Raw genomic sequence first — 15,075 nt, 5'->3', positions numbered from 1 at the left:
AGTTCCTATTTTTACTTTATATTATTTTTAAATTACTTTATATATTTCCATTTAGTTTTCTTTCAGAAACATTTTATAATTTTCAGCATACAAGTCTTATATCTCCTTGGTTAAATTAATTCATAACTACTTCTTTTAGATGCTATTGTAAGTGAAACTGCTTTCTTAATGTCCTCTTTGGGTTGTTTATCACCTGTACGTGCTTCCCTGGTGGCTTAGATAGTAAAGAATCTGCTTGCAATGTGGGGACCTGGGTTCGATCCCTGAGTTGGGAAGATCCCCTGGAGAAGGGAACTAGCTACCCACCCCGGTATTCTGGTCTGAATAATTCCATGGACTAAAAATAGTCCATGGGGTCGCAAAGAGTCAGATACAACTGAGCAACTTTCACATAGAAATACACAGAAACACAGCTGCTTAAGTATGAGTTGATCTCCTGCCCAGAAACTTCCCTGAACTAATTTATTAGCTCTAGCAGCTTTCTTGGGGATTATTCGGGATTTTTAAAGTAGATGAGCATGTCATCTGTTAATAGAGATAATTTTACCTCTTCCTCTCCAATTTTGATGTCTTTTATTTCTTTTTCTTGCCTAATAGCTCTGGCTAGAACTTTCGGCACAAATGCTGAATAGCAGTGACAAAAGCAAGCAACCTTGTCTTGTTCCTGATCTTAGGGGAAAAGCTGGCAGTCTTTTACCAGGATGATGTCAGCTGTGGGCTTTTCATAAATGACCTTGATCATGTTAAGGACTTCCCCACTTTTCCTAGTTTGCTTGGGTGTTTTTGTTTTTTTAATGAAAGCTGTTAAATTTTATCAAATGCCTTTTCTGTGTCAATTGAGATGATCATGTGGTTTTTATGCCTTCTTTCTATTAATATGATTATAACAACTGATTTTCATTTGTTGAATCACCTTCTGCATTCTTGAGGTAAATTCCATTTGGTCATGCTGTATAATCCTTTTTAAAAAATTATTTATTTGGCTGCATTGGGTCTTAGTGGTGGCTTGCAGGTGTACTTGCTCTGTAGTATGTGAGATCTCTGTTCTCTGGCCAGGGATTGAACACACTCCCCTACATTACAAGGATTCTTAACCACTGCACCACCAGGAAGTCCCTGTATAATCCTTTTAACGTGTTGTTGGATTCGGTTTGCTAGTTTTTTTGTTGAGGATTTTTGTCTTATATATTTTAGGGATATTGTTCTTGTAGTTTTCTTGTATCTTTGTCCTTATTATCCTTTCAATTAAAAATTTTTTTTCCACATCTCTACTGGAATTCCTTCATCCCTTCACATATTTAGCCCACCTTTTCTACTAGCTAATTTAGCATTTTTATCACTGTTATGTCAAAGTCTCTTTCTGATAAGTCCAACCCAGATGTAGGGCCAGATTTGAGCCACCTCTGGGTCTGTTTCTATTGACTGTTTTCTCTTCACTGTGGTTCACAGTTTTTTTTTTTTTTAATTTTATATAATTATGTATTTATTTAGTTTTGGCTTTGCTGGGTCTCTGTTGCTACACTGGCTTTTCTCTAGATGCAGTGCACAGGCTTCTTACTACAGTGGCTTCTTGTTGCAGAGCACAGGCTCTAGGGAGTGCAGGCTTCAGTAATTGTGGCACATGGCTCAGTAGTTGCGGCTCCCAGGCTCTAGAGCACAGGCTCAATAGCTGCGGCACATAGGCTTAGTTGCTCTGCAGCACGTGGGATCTTCCCGGATCAGGTGCTGAACCCGTGTCTCCTGCATTGGCAGGCAGATTCTTTACCACTATACCACCAGGGAAGCCCTGGTTCACACTTTCTTGTGTGTGTATGCATTGTTTAACATATACTAGACATTTTGTATAAAAGAACTCTAGGAATTGAAGTAGAAAATATTTATTTCCAGAAAGAGGCATGCTATTTTTAAATTTTTTTTTATTTGGTCAGGTCACAGTTCTTAAGCTGTCTCAGCTCTACTACTGCAGCTTTAGTCAGACTCCTCTGCTTTGGGATGGTGGTTTACATGGCACCTGGTGGGGAGGTCTTATAAGCTTCAGAGAGATACTCTCAGCAATCCTCACTCCTACTTTTGGACCTAAGTGCCCCTGGGAAGAAAATTTGCCAAGGGCACAGTATGATAATATAGACTGCATAAAGTTTATTTTTCAGTAAGCACAGTGGAGGAGCTCTTCAAGGCAGTGGAGTTTCTAGGGCCCAGACCCAAGCACTGTCTCTACAAGCTGTGGATGCTGAGTCAGAGTCAGTGATGTTTTCAGTAGAGCAAAACTGAGCAGGGTGGCTGGACACTGTTCCAGGCCACATAGCTTTCAAACCTGAGATTTTATGAGCTATTCAATAACCTTAAAAGAAATTCTCTTCTATTTGTATATTATGGTTTTGTAAAGTATCCTGACATATGATATCAACAGAGTGCCTAGTATAGTGCTTGGCATGTAGCCAACAAATGTTAGCTATTAGTGTGCATCCGGAGTCTAAGTATGGAATCTAATCAGAGTTTCAAATTTATTTGATTATGTTGTCCTTCAGGTGAGTGTTTTACTCCCTCAGGCTTGCCCATGCCTGGCTTTACACTGGAGTCTGTAACCAAGCAACATCATAATTTATTGATTATCCTCCTCTACCCAGGAAAGGACATGAAATTTTTTGCCTATTATCAGAAAAAAAGGATTTACTCAGGATGCTTTTCAGTCCTGTAACATTTAGAGAAGCAAATAAAGCCTGAACCATTGCAACAGCCTTATAACTGCTCTCCCTGTTCTTACTCTTGCTCCTTGATAGCCTGTTTTCTGTCGAGGAGCCAGAACAAACTTGTAACATTAACCGGATAACTTTACCTCCCTGCTCAGAACTCTCTAGTGGCTTCCTTCCACACTGAGAACTAAATTCAAATGCCCTACAAATATTTACAAGTCCTATGTGATCTGGGCCCTAGATAATCTGCTGCCTTACCTTCTCCTACTCTCTCCCTTCCACAGTCTGTTCTGATCATCCTGGCCTTATTGCATGGACCACTTAAGCTCATTCGGACCCTCAGGAGTTTCACACGTAATATTTTCTCCCTTTGGAATATTCTTCCCTCTGTTCGTCACATTACCTCATTGCTTCAGCCTGCACTCAAAGGTCAGCTCCTCAGAGAAAACCACCCTATATGAAACATTGTATTTCACCCCTTTATCCTGTTTTATCATTTTTCATAGTATTTATTACTCTTAAAAGTATTTTATATATTTGTTCATATCTGTTTGCCTCAGTACCACATAAGTTTCAAAAAGGTAAAAACTCTGTCTTGTTTACCACTCTACCTTTTCCTCTTTTTATTGAGGATGTGTTATGAAAATATCTCTATCAAATGTCACTGCTTCAGCCAGTATTATATAGGTGACACTAAAATCAAGAACAAAGTGGTATGTATTAAATTTTAAGGAAAGAGTGAAGACCTTTAAAGGTAGAAATCTATTAATCATAATAATATAGGAAATAGGGAAGTACATGATAAAAAGCAATTAAGGCTCTGTTTAGGAAAGAAAAGACAAAATCATGGAAATCAGTTAAGAGGCTAAAGCATTAAAATCATGTGTACTCAAAATTTAAACAAGGGTAGAAGTAAGAACATGAATAGAAAATAGGAATGAAGATGGATTAATGCAATAAATCTTTCTTATGAGTCCCTGAAGGGATTTTTATAACTGACTACATATAGAACAATAAAGAGAAAGGAACAAAGAAATTACAAGTTCTGAGCTTCAATACGCAGGAGAATGATGGTATCCCTAGCAAATAAAGAAGTCACTTATTTAGAATACATTTGGAGAAAGATAAGGTCATGTCTTCAATGTTAGTCATGTTATATTCAAGGTAATGCTGAGATATCTAGATGGAAATGTGAGGCTATGTAAGACAAACATTCTTTTAGCCTAGCCATAGCACTATTGCGCAATAACAAAATTATATACTCTACTGTGCTTTAAAAGGATGACTGAAATGCTTTCTGTTTCTTATTTTGACATGATGAGAACGATGACATCATGACAACATGAGTATACACTGTGAAAGTTTCAGTACTTACAGCTCCTGAAACACTACCAAGTTTTAACTGTATCACTGATTTGTAGCTCCCTGAGCAGCACTGTGAAATGATGAGAGTGCCAGTATACTCTCTATCTTAACTACTCTGCCACTATTGCACAAAAAATAGCCACAGTTAATACATAAATGAATGAGTATGGCAACATGATGACTGACGTGCACTAATGGTATTTAATGCAAAGGGGCCAGAAATCCAAATTCCTATCACTTCATGAGATACTCACTGTTCTTCAAATACCTATCAATGCATGAGATAATCATTGTTCTTCAAACAGCAGAACTAGCCTGTGTTGCCCAGAACTTCAGAATGTCCCATCATGTATATATATTTATACAGAAAAGTTTGTGAACTTGGAACTCAACTCCTTAGAATATATAAATATCACCCAAATCACAGTTTAACACATAAGAATTTATCATGAATATAACTGCCATGTAAATTGAAGAAAACTTAAGCAAGAGTTGATCATTTCAGAAAATCATGTCATTGTCAGTAATGCCACTCACTTGTGGCATTCAGGCTGCTGATCAACACATCTGCCTTTGTGCCTGCGACACTGTAGTGATGCTGTAGGTACAAATATCAGGCTACTTTATTGTGTTTTGTACAGTTGTTACCGCTTCCCTTATGGCTCAGCTGGCAAAGAATCTGCCTGCAGTGTGGCAATCCAGGGTTCGAGTCCTGGTTTGGGAAGAGGAGAAGGGAAAAGCTACCCACTCCAGTATTCTAGCATGGAGAAGTCCATGGACTGTATAGTCCACAGGGATGCAAGCTGAGCACTGAAGAATTGATGCCTTTGAACTACGGTGTTGGAGAAGACTCTTGAGATTCCCTTGGACTGCAAGGAGATCAAACCAGTCAATCCTAAAGGAAATCAGTCCTGAATATTCACTGGAAGGACTGATGCTGAAGCTTCAATACTTAGGCCACCTGATGCGAAGAAATGACTCATGGAAAAGACCCTGATGCTGGGAAAGATTGAAGGTGGGAGGAAAAGGGAACGACAGAGGATGAGATGGTTGGATGGCATCACCAACTCAAGGTACATGAGTCTGAGTAGACTCCAGGAGCTGGTGATGGACAGGGAGGCCTGGCGTGCTGCAGTCCATGGGGTTGCAGAGTCGGACACAACTCAGAGACTGAACAGTTGTTACCAAGTCTTTTCATTTTGAAACATAACTTTTTGCTATAATTTAGTTTTCTAAATTTATTCCCTCAATATTAAAGCATTATATTGATATTTCTAAAATTATATTATGTAGGCTGATTATATTATCTTTGCATTTCCATTCCAGGTAAATAAAGTAGTATTATAAAATATTTGTTTAAAATTTTGAGAGTGGGGTTGGGTCTGATAGGGTTGAGAACCACTGGTCTAGAATATTTGCAAGTCAAGAGGCACAAAGGTATTTTATCTTGACCAGTTTGCCTAAAAGCAAATCCTCCAGTCTCCTGTCTAGGGAACATAACCCTTTAGGCGTCAAGAGGAGTTAGAAGTCTCTCTATTCAGGACACAGACTTTTATTATGCCTCCTCTTTCAGCCCCATACCATTTTCTGTATAAAGCCCCAAACCCTGCTTCAATTATTCTAGAACCTAGAACTTCTATTTCACACTCTCTAAACAATAAATTTCCAAAATTCTCCCAAGGTAAGCCAGTGGTTATCGCTTGGTTATACCACATAAGAAAGGAAAAACTGTGACGTTTGCTTGTTTTGTAGATCTTCAACCAATTCTTCTGTTTTCAGCCTCACCTCACACCCCACTTTCAGAGATATCAGTGCTTCAACCCTTTGAGCCTTCCCAAGGTTCTTTAGTGTAAAATGATTTCTGGTTCTTATGTAAAATGATTTCTCCAACCAACAAGCTTAAGCTTTAACTGCTTAATGTCTAATGAAGGTAAACACGTGTTTAATCCAGTATATTGAAGTGGAAATTGCAGTTTCCTGTAAATACTTAAATATTGTGTATTTAAGAAATCTATTAATATTAGTTGTGATATCTTTTTACATCTTGGTATAAATAAGTTAATAAATTTTAAAGCTTTAAATGAATGGAAAACATTCCATAAAATGATAAAATGTCAATATGATTACAGTAGAAAAAAAAAAAGCCTAAATAAATCGCTAACTAAAGAAGAAATAGTAAAAATGAGGGTGTAGATGTACATATGCACCCAAATAAAGTTCAGTCATTTTTCCCTTTTGGTTTGTATGGAGGCAGATGGGGTAAGTGACAATGCAGAAACAGATTCCTCCACATTTTGACCCAGAGGTGAAAAAATAAAGATAGAGAGTGGAGATACACTTTAACTAAATTAGCTCATTTAATTCTAAAACTCCCATGGAATTTATGCCATTTTCTTTATAGATGAAGAATCTGAAGCTAAGAAAGGTTAAGGAACTACCCCCAAATTCATGGTTAACCATCCTTTCTGCTATACTTACTGCTTTTTCATGTTTAATCCTACATTGAACAAATTACTCTATGGAACCAAGTGTTCACATAGTGGAAGAAAAAGTACCAACAACTTTACCACTTGCCCCACAGTACTGTGAAGAGGACAGCGTCCATTTTGTCATCTCCAGAGCCTAGTATAGCACCTAGCATGTTACAGGCATCTAATCATTGGTGAATGAATGAATTTTGGAATGAGAGAGTACAATTTGTGGAACAAAATGACACCAGGTTAGTCAACAGAATTATTTAAATAAGAATTACAGCCACTAAAGTGATTACTTTAAATGAAGTAGTAAAATCTAAAATAGAAAATATAAATTAAAAACTTTATTACTATCTATAAAGTTACCCAAATATCACATAACATACCAGTAAGTACTATTCAATACATTTCAAAGTATGCCAGTTGTATTAGATGACTCATATTAATACCAGTTTGGCAAAGACATAAGCCACCTGTCCTTTATATTTGATAGTAAAATGAGCCAGTGATGGAGGAAGGTAATCAGGCATATAAAATTTCAAAGGGAACATATTTTATAATACATAGTTCAGCCAACATCTGCTCCAAGCATATATACTACAGCATAGGAAAAACAGGGCTTCTCCTTCGCATTTCAAGGATTTTAAAAGAAGATCAAATTAATTAGACTATTATCCCATCCCATCTCATTTGTTACCCGTATGTTATAGGAAACAAATTATTGTTACTGTTAACACTACTCTAAAATCTTTCTTTTGGTATCAGGACACTTCTCTTCAGATCACCTTCTGGGCTGCAGAAGAAAGTAAGCTGTTTGTTATGATTCTGTATGTTTCCATAGCAAAGGTCTGTGTGTGCTTAATTTAACTAAAGCTGGAGGGTTACAGCCCGAAGGTCACTACAGGACAGACTAGAGCAGCTTCAAAAAGGGGAGTTCTGTTATCAGTTCTGCTACCTTACTTGGGGGGAGGGGATCTGAATATATTAATATTAGAAACATGATATACAATGTAAAGATACTAAAAGTTCAAAACTTCCAAAATATCAATTGCTTCAAACTGTAAATGTGCATGTAACAATATCATATAAAAAGTCATTACCTGGAAACGAATCTTAGTATATGATGAATACAAAGTCTAGTTATGGAAAAAAATACTATAATCGCCATCTTAAATTTCAGTAACATTTAGGATAAGACTCAAAAATATTTATTCCTTTATAAAACTTATCACTGTATAACAAAGTATGTGTGTAGTTTTATGCAATTTTATCCCATATGTAGATTCAAGTAACCACTGTAACAGTCAGGATCTAGAACGCCTCATTACTACAAAGGAATGCTCTTGTGCTACCCCTTTACATTCACAATCTTCAACCAGTTCCTGTTCCCTGGCAACCACTAATCTAGTCTCCATCTCTACTAACAGTGTCACATATACAAATGGAATCACAATAATGTAACCATTTGAGACTGCAGCCTGGCTTGCTGCAGTCCATGGGGTTGGAGAAATCAGACACAAATAAGTGACTAAACAACAACAAATACTTAACTGAGCATTTATTATGTTCTTTACATGCAACATTTCATTTGATCCCCCTTAACTCTTAACTAGGTGTATTATTATCCTCATTTTAAGAAAAAGGAACAGGAGGTAAGGTTCCATCCATAATTAACCTCTATCACATCACAGATTAATCTTATCTACAGAAAGTGTTAGTCACTTAGTCATGTCCGATTTTTTGCAACCCCACAGACTGTAGCCTCCCAGGCTTCTCTGTCCATGGGATTCCCCAGGCAAGAATACTAGAGTGGAAAGCCATTCCTTTATCCAGGGGATCTTCCTGACCCAGAGATTGAACCCAGGTCTCCCACACTGCAGGCGAATTCTTTACCATCTGAGCCACTAGGGAAGCCCCTTCTCTACAGAAAACTAACAATTTTACCAAGAAAACAAAAACTGCTGGAGATAATAAATGAATTCAACAAAGCAGCAGCACATAAAGTCAACACATGAAAATCAGCTGCATTTCTATACACAATCAACAACCTGAAAAGGAAATTACAAAAACAATTCCACTTACAATAGCACCAAAAAGAATAAAATACCCAGGAATTAACACAATGAAAACTATAAAACATTGCTGAAAAAAATTAAAGACATGAATAAATAGAAAAAATCCTATGCTCAAGAACTGGAACAATACTACCTAAAACAATCGACAGATTCAATGCAATCTGCATAAAAATCCCAAGTTATTTTTACAGAAATAGAAAAATCCATCCCAGAAGTCATATGGAATTTCAAGGGACTCTGAATAGCCAAAACAATTTTCAAAAACAAAGAACAAAGGTGAATACACCCACTCTTAGATTTCAAAATTTACTAAAAAGCTACTGTAATCAAAACACTGTGGGACTAGCATAAAGGCAGACATCAAGACCAATGGGGTAGAATAGAGAGCCTAGAAATAGAACTCTTAGACATATGGTCAAATGATTTTTTTTCAGTTTTGTTTTTGGCCATGCCACACAGCTTGCAGAATCTTATTTCTCCAAACAAGGACTGAACCTGGGCCCCAGCAGTGAAAGAGCTGAGCCCTAACCACTGGATCACTAGGAATGATTTTTAACATTCAATGAGGAAAGAACTCTTTTCAACAAATAATGCTGAGAAAACTAGGTACCTACATGCAAAAGAATATAGATGGATCCATACCTAACACCATATACAAAAATTACCTCAAATTGAGAAAAGACCTAAATATTGTATGATTTAAACTATAAAATTCTTAGGGAATCTTTTTTTTTTCTTGGCTGCTGTCACATGGATCTGGGATCTTAGCTCCCTGGCCAGGGATGGAACCCGGGGCCCTGGCAATGGAAATACTAAGTCCTAGCCAATGGACTGCCAGGGAATTGCCCCTTCCCTTATTTGGGGGTAGGAAATTCATTTAAGCAAGTGTAAATAATTTTTCTCCTGGTAAGAGAAGTCAATTTCTTGACTTTCTATGATGACCTAATAAGTTCTATGATGACCTATAAGACCTTCTAGAACTAACACCATAAAAAGATGTCATTTTCATCATAAGGGACCAGGTGGCAAAAGTAGGAAGTCAAGAGATACCTGGAGTAACAGGCAAGTTTGGCCTTGGAGTACAAAATGAAGCAGGGCAAACGCTAACAGTTTTGCCAAGAGAACGCACTAGTCATAGCAAACATCCTCTTGCAACAACACAAGAGACGACTCTACACATGGACATCACCAGGTAGTCAATACCGAAATCAGAGTGATTATATTCTTTGTAGCAGAAGATGGAGAAGCTCTATACAGACATCAAATACAAGACCAGGAGCTGATGGTGGCTCACAACATGAACTCCTTATTGTAAAATTCAGACTTAAACTGAAGAAAGTAGGGAAAACCATCAGACCATTCAGGTATGACCTAAATCAAATCCCTTATGATTATACAGTGGAAGTGACAAATAGACTCAAGGGATTAGATCTGATAGACAGAGTGCTTGAAGAACTACGGATGGAGGTTCATGACACTGTATAGAAGGCGGTGATCAAAACCATCCCCAAGAAAAAGAAATGCAAAAAGGCAAAATGGCTGTCTGAGAACTTTGAAATAGTTGAGAAGTGAAAGGCAAAGGCGAAAAGGAAAGATATACCCATCTGAATGCAGAGTTCTAAAGAAGAGCAAGAAGAAATAAGAAAGCCTTCCTAAGTGAACAATGCAAAAAAAAGAGAGGAAAACAATAGAATGGGCAAGACTAGAGATCTCTTCGAGAAAATTAGAGATACCAAGGGAATATTTCATGCAAAGATGGGCACAATAAAAGACAGAAATGTGATGGACCTAAAAGAAGCAGAAGATATTAAGAAGAGGTGGTAAGAATACACATAAGAACTATGCAAAAAAGATCTTAATGATCTAGATAACCACGATGTGATCATTCACCTAGAGCCAGACATCCTGGAATGCAAAGTGAAGTGGGCCTTAGGAAGCATCACTACGAACAAAGCTAGTGGAGGTGATGAAATTCCAGTTGAGCTATTTCAAATCCTAATAGACGATGCTGTTAATGATGCATTCAGAATGCCAGCAAATATGGAAAACGCAGCAGTGGCCACAGGACTGGAAAAGCTGTTTTCATTCCAATCCCAAAGACAGACAATGCCAAAGAATGTTCAAGCTACCGCACAATTGCACTCATCTCACATGCTAGCAAAGTAATGCTCAAAATTCTCCAAGCCAGACTTCAACAGTATGTGAACCGAGAACTTCCAGATGTTCAAGCTAGATTTAAAAAAGGCAGAGGAACCAGAGATCAAACTGCCAACATCTGCTGGATCATAGAAAAAGCAAGAGAGTTCCAGAAAAACATCTACTTCTGCTTTATTGACCATGCCAAAGCCTTTGACTGTGTGGATCACAACAAACTGTGAAAAATTCTTCGAGAGATGGGAATACCAGACCACCTTACCTGCCACCTGAGAAATCTGTATGCAGGTCCAGAAGCAACAGTTAGACCTGGACATGGAATAACAGACTGGTTCCAAATTGGGAAAGGAGTACGTCAAAGCTGTATACTATCACCTTGCTTTTTAACTTATATGCAGAGTACATTGTGCAAAATGCAGGGCAGGATGAAGCACAAGCTGGAATCAAGACTGCCAGGAGAAATATCAATAACCTCAGATACTCAGATGACACCACCCTTATGGCACAAAGTAAAGAGGAACTAAAGGGTCCTTTGATGAACGTAGAAAAGGAGAGTGAAAAAGCTGGCTTAAAATTCAACATTCAAAGAACAAAGATCACGGCGTCCAGTCCCATCACTTCATGGCAAATAGATGGAGAAATAATGGAAACAGTGACAGACTTTCTTTTCTTGGGCTCTAAAATCACTGCAGATGGTGACTGCAGCAATGAAATTAAAAGATGCTTGCTCCTTGGAAGGAAAGCTATGACCAACCTAGACAGCACAATAAAAAGCAGAGGCATTACTCTGCCAACAAAGGTCCCTCTAGTCAAAGCTATGGTTTTTCCAGTAGTCATGTATGGATATGAGAGTTGGACTATAAAGAAAGCTGAGCGCCGAAGAACTGATGCTTCTGAACTGTGGTGTTGTAGAAGACTCTTGAGAGTCCCTTGGACTGCAAGGAGATCCAACCAGTCCATCCTAAAGGAGATCAGTCCTGGGTGTTCATTGGAAGGACTGATGCTGAAGCTGAAACTCCAATACTTTGGCCACCTGATGAGAAGAACTGATTTACTGGAAAAGTCCTTGATGCTGGGAAAAACTGAAGGTAGGAGAAAGGGACAACAGAGGATGAGATGTTGGATATCATCACCGACTTGATGGACATGAGTTTGAGCAAGCTCTGGGAGTTGGTGATAGACAGGGAAGCCTGAAGTGCTGCAGTCCATGGGGTCGCAAAGAGTCGGACACAACTGAGTGACCGAACTGAACTGAAGAAAAGTCAAAGACAGAAGAAATGGGGAATTTCCTGGTGGTCTAGTGGCTAAGACTTAGTGTTTTCACTGCCAGGGCCCTGGTTCAATCCCTAGTCAGCAAACTAAGACTCCGGAAGCTGCATGGTGTGGCTTAAAAAAAAAAAAAAAAAGATAAAAGAATGAACCAAAGAATCCTTCTCCTAAATGAAGCTCTCATTTAAGAGTAAACTAAAGTTCTAATAACAAATGGTAAAATTCCTATGTTGAGTTTTCCTGAGCTTTCTTTTTCTTTCAGTTTTATTGAGCTATAATTGGCATACAGTACTGAAATTTTAAGGTACACAGCATAATTGCTTGATTTACATATATTGCAAACTTACTACCATGATAAATTTCATTAACATCCATGACTTCTTACAGTTATATGGGGGGAGGGTGTTTCTCGTGATGAGAACTTTAGGATCTACTCTCCTAGCAACTCTCAAACATAGCATATAACAGGGTTAACTACAGTCACCATATTGTACATTACATCCCCACTACTAATGTTTTAACTGGAAGTTCGTATCTTTTGACTACCCTCATCCATTCCCCCTCTTCCAGCCCCCTGCCTCTGGTAACCATAAATCTGATCTCTTTTTCTAGAACTGACATTTCTTCTTGCAAGTCATTTTAAAACCCACCTAAAATGTAAAGGTTTGTTTGTCAAGAACTATAAATCATGTTTAGATAATGAAAATAAATCATAAAATATGGATAGTATAGGAAATGATCAGCTATAAACTGTTTTTGCTCAATTAATTTCTCCACTACAATACACAATGCCGTAAGACAAGCACTAAGAGAAAAAAATAAGTGACAACATATTACAACATTGCCGTTCTGATGTTTGAGTATATAAAAGCAACAAATAATTTCATATATGAAAGAATCCAGGGAATAAAGAATCCAAAGCCCTCCTTAAACATTTAAACAAAAAAAAAGCACTTGAAAAAGAAATAAAAAAGAATTAGTACTAAACCTGGAATCCAACTACATATAGAACTAAGCTAAACAATAGGAGTGGTGGGACATGAGGCAGAGAGATGACTACAGATTTGAAAAGATTAATTAATATAAGCAGCAAAATTCAGGAGGTAGATGGCAATGCAGGGGGAAGAAGTTTAAGAGAGACAATTACCTCATTTTTCAGAGTAGGGAGCAATTTGTAACATTTAAATCTAAGACAAAAATTTAATTTCTCAATAATTTATTTAATTTCTTTAGCCTTAAGAAAGACTGTTCAGTATCTCTTAAAGTGAAGAACAATATCCAGAATTTAGCAGTTCATATAGTTTTAGTTCATTTTTTTTAATGTTTCATTCAAGTAAAATCAAAGTTAATATTCAACTCTTAAAACTTACATATTGTATTTTATACACTCAGATATAATTTTAATAATTTCACTTTAGTTTTATTTTCTAATAAATTAATTTAATTACAAAGATGTTCAATATATAGTCCTATCCTTTAAAAAAAAATCCATTCATTTTTCTAGTCAGCCATCTACTCTTCCACTAAACATACAGAGAATTACCTGGATTGTTAATCAAATGCCAACGACCGCTTATTTCTGAAGGATTTAGACTTTAGGTAATTCATTGCTTTATTCTTTTTACTTTTCTGTATTATTTGGACCTTAAACAAACATGCATTGTACTTATAAACATAAACAGTCTTTTCTTTTAGTCAGAAAAACAATTATTTAACCATTATGATCTTTCCCTAGAGGTTTACTAGCTGAAGAGTCAGTCCAGTAAGAATATCTTTTAGCCTAGCCAAAAAAAAAAAAAAAACCCATAATGCAGAAGTGCAACTGTATCAACAAGGACACAAAACCTCAATGGAAGCTTTTCAGGTTTGAAAATTTTCTCTCTTCAGGCTCAGCAGTACCTGACTGAATGGACCCTACCAACAACAGATATATGGTATCTGCAAAACACACCCCTAAAATCTCATACCTTCACCACAGGATGTCCCCCAGTAGATGCTTTTACTGCTCCTCGGCTACCTTCAGTTTCATAATGGGCTCGGTGATGAGTTTTAGGTTGCACTTCTATTTTCAGTTCACATTGTCCAAAATGAGTTGGTAAAGGCCAGTCTAGTGGAGGTAATGAAGATGTGCTATAAACAAAACACACAAAGACCCATTTCACCATGCTATTATTGCCAGCCAAGCAGTGATTCAAATTATTTCTTTGAAGGCACCAACATTTCTTCCTATGATCTTTGAAGTAAAGTATTTAAAAAATAAAATTTAAAGAAAAAGAAAAAAAACCACAAAACTTCACTTAATAAGTTGTAACCTGTATACAGAGGGCGTTTTAGAAATAATTAACCTGAAAATAAAATCAATTTTATTTATTTTTGGTTTCTTTTTTTAAAAAGGACAAATTCTAATATTTCATTTAAAAATAAAAAATTCCATAAAACTATAACTATTTCTCAACTATGTGTATAACCACAAAAACAATCAAAACAATTTTTAAATAGCTTAAAGGGGACAGGTTCATTTAGATATGTTATCAATGAAAATATGGAATTAGAAAAGAAACAACTTCTAAGTCTACAGGTATACTAATGGACCCAAAGCTAGAATGATTTGTATTAAAAAGTAATATCTTCTATTTAAAAAAATATCTTAATAATTGGTGAAATGAGACTTTAAATGTCTTTTCTACCTTTGAATGCTACCATGCCTAGAGTAAATTTCTAAGTTATTTCATTGTTTCCCTTAATATCCTTGGCCTAGCATTACCAGCTACTCTGAAGCTCAAAGGTAGTCATTTTTATTAGTCTGAAACAACAACTCAACTTCATCAACTCTCAGCAAGTTTCTGCACTTGTTTAAGCAAATCCCTAAAAAGATTAAGATAATTTTCATAAGCAAAGTGATGGGTTCAAAGGAGTCTTCAATAGCATAATTCCACATTATAATTTTCTAAATATCTAGATTCAGAAATAAACATTTGTACCAATAACAAAGCATTTTTTAAAAAAGTAAACAGACCCACCTTTAACACATGATAACTTATCTTC

General features: G+C 36.7%; 1 protein-coding gene across 3 annotated transcripts in view; it reads right to left on the bottom strand.

Annotated features, from left to right (window-relative positions):
- Positions 1 to 15,075, bottom strand: part of NFATC3 (nuclear factor of activated T cells 3) — a 93,691-nt gene that overhangs the window by 45,686 nt on the left and 32,930 nt on the right. For all 3 annotated transcript variants that reach the window (XM_061387663.1, XM_061387664.1, XM_061387662.1), the window contains exon 3: positions 13,998 to 14,160. In XM_061387663.1, the coding sequence (XP_061243647.1) occupies positions 13,998 to 14,160 (163 nt within the window). The remainder of the gene's footprint in view (positions 1 to 13,997; positions 14,161 to 15,075) is intronic.

Source organism: Bos javanicus, chromosome 18 (assembly GCF_032452875.1).
Source record: "Bos javanicus breed banteng chromosome 18, ARS-OSU_banteng_1.0, whole genome shotgun sequence".
Lineage (NCBI taxonomy): Eukaryota > Metazoa > Chordata > Mammalia > Artiodactyla > Bovidae > Bos > Bos javanicus.
The sequence above is the reverse complement of the archived record's forward strand: the minus strand, read 5'-3'. Positions and strand labels throughout refer to the sequence as shown.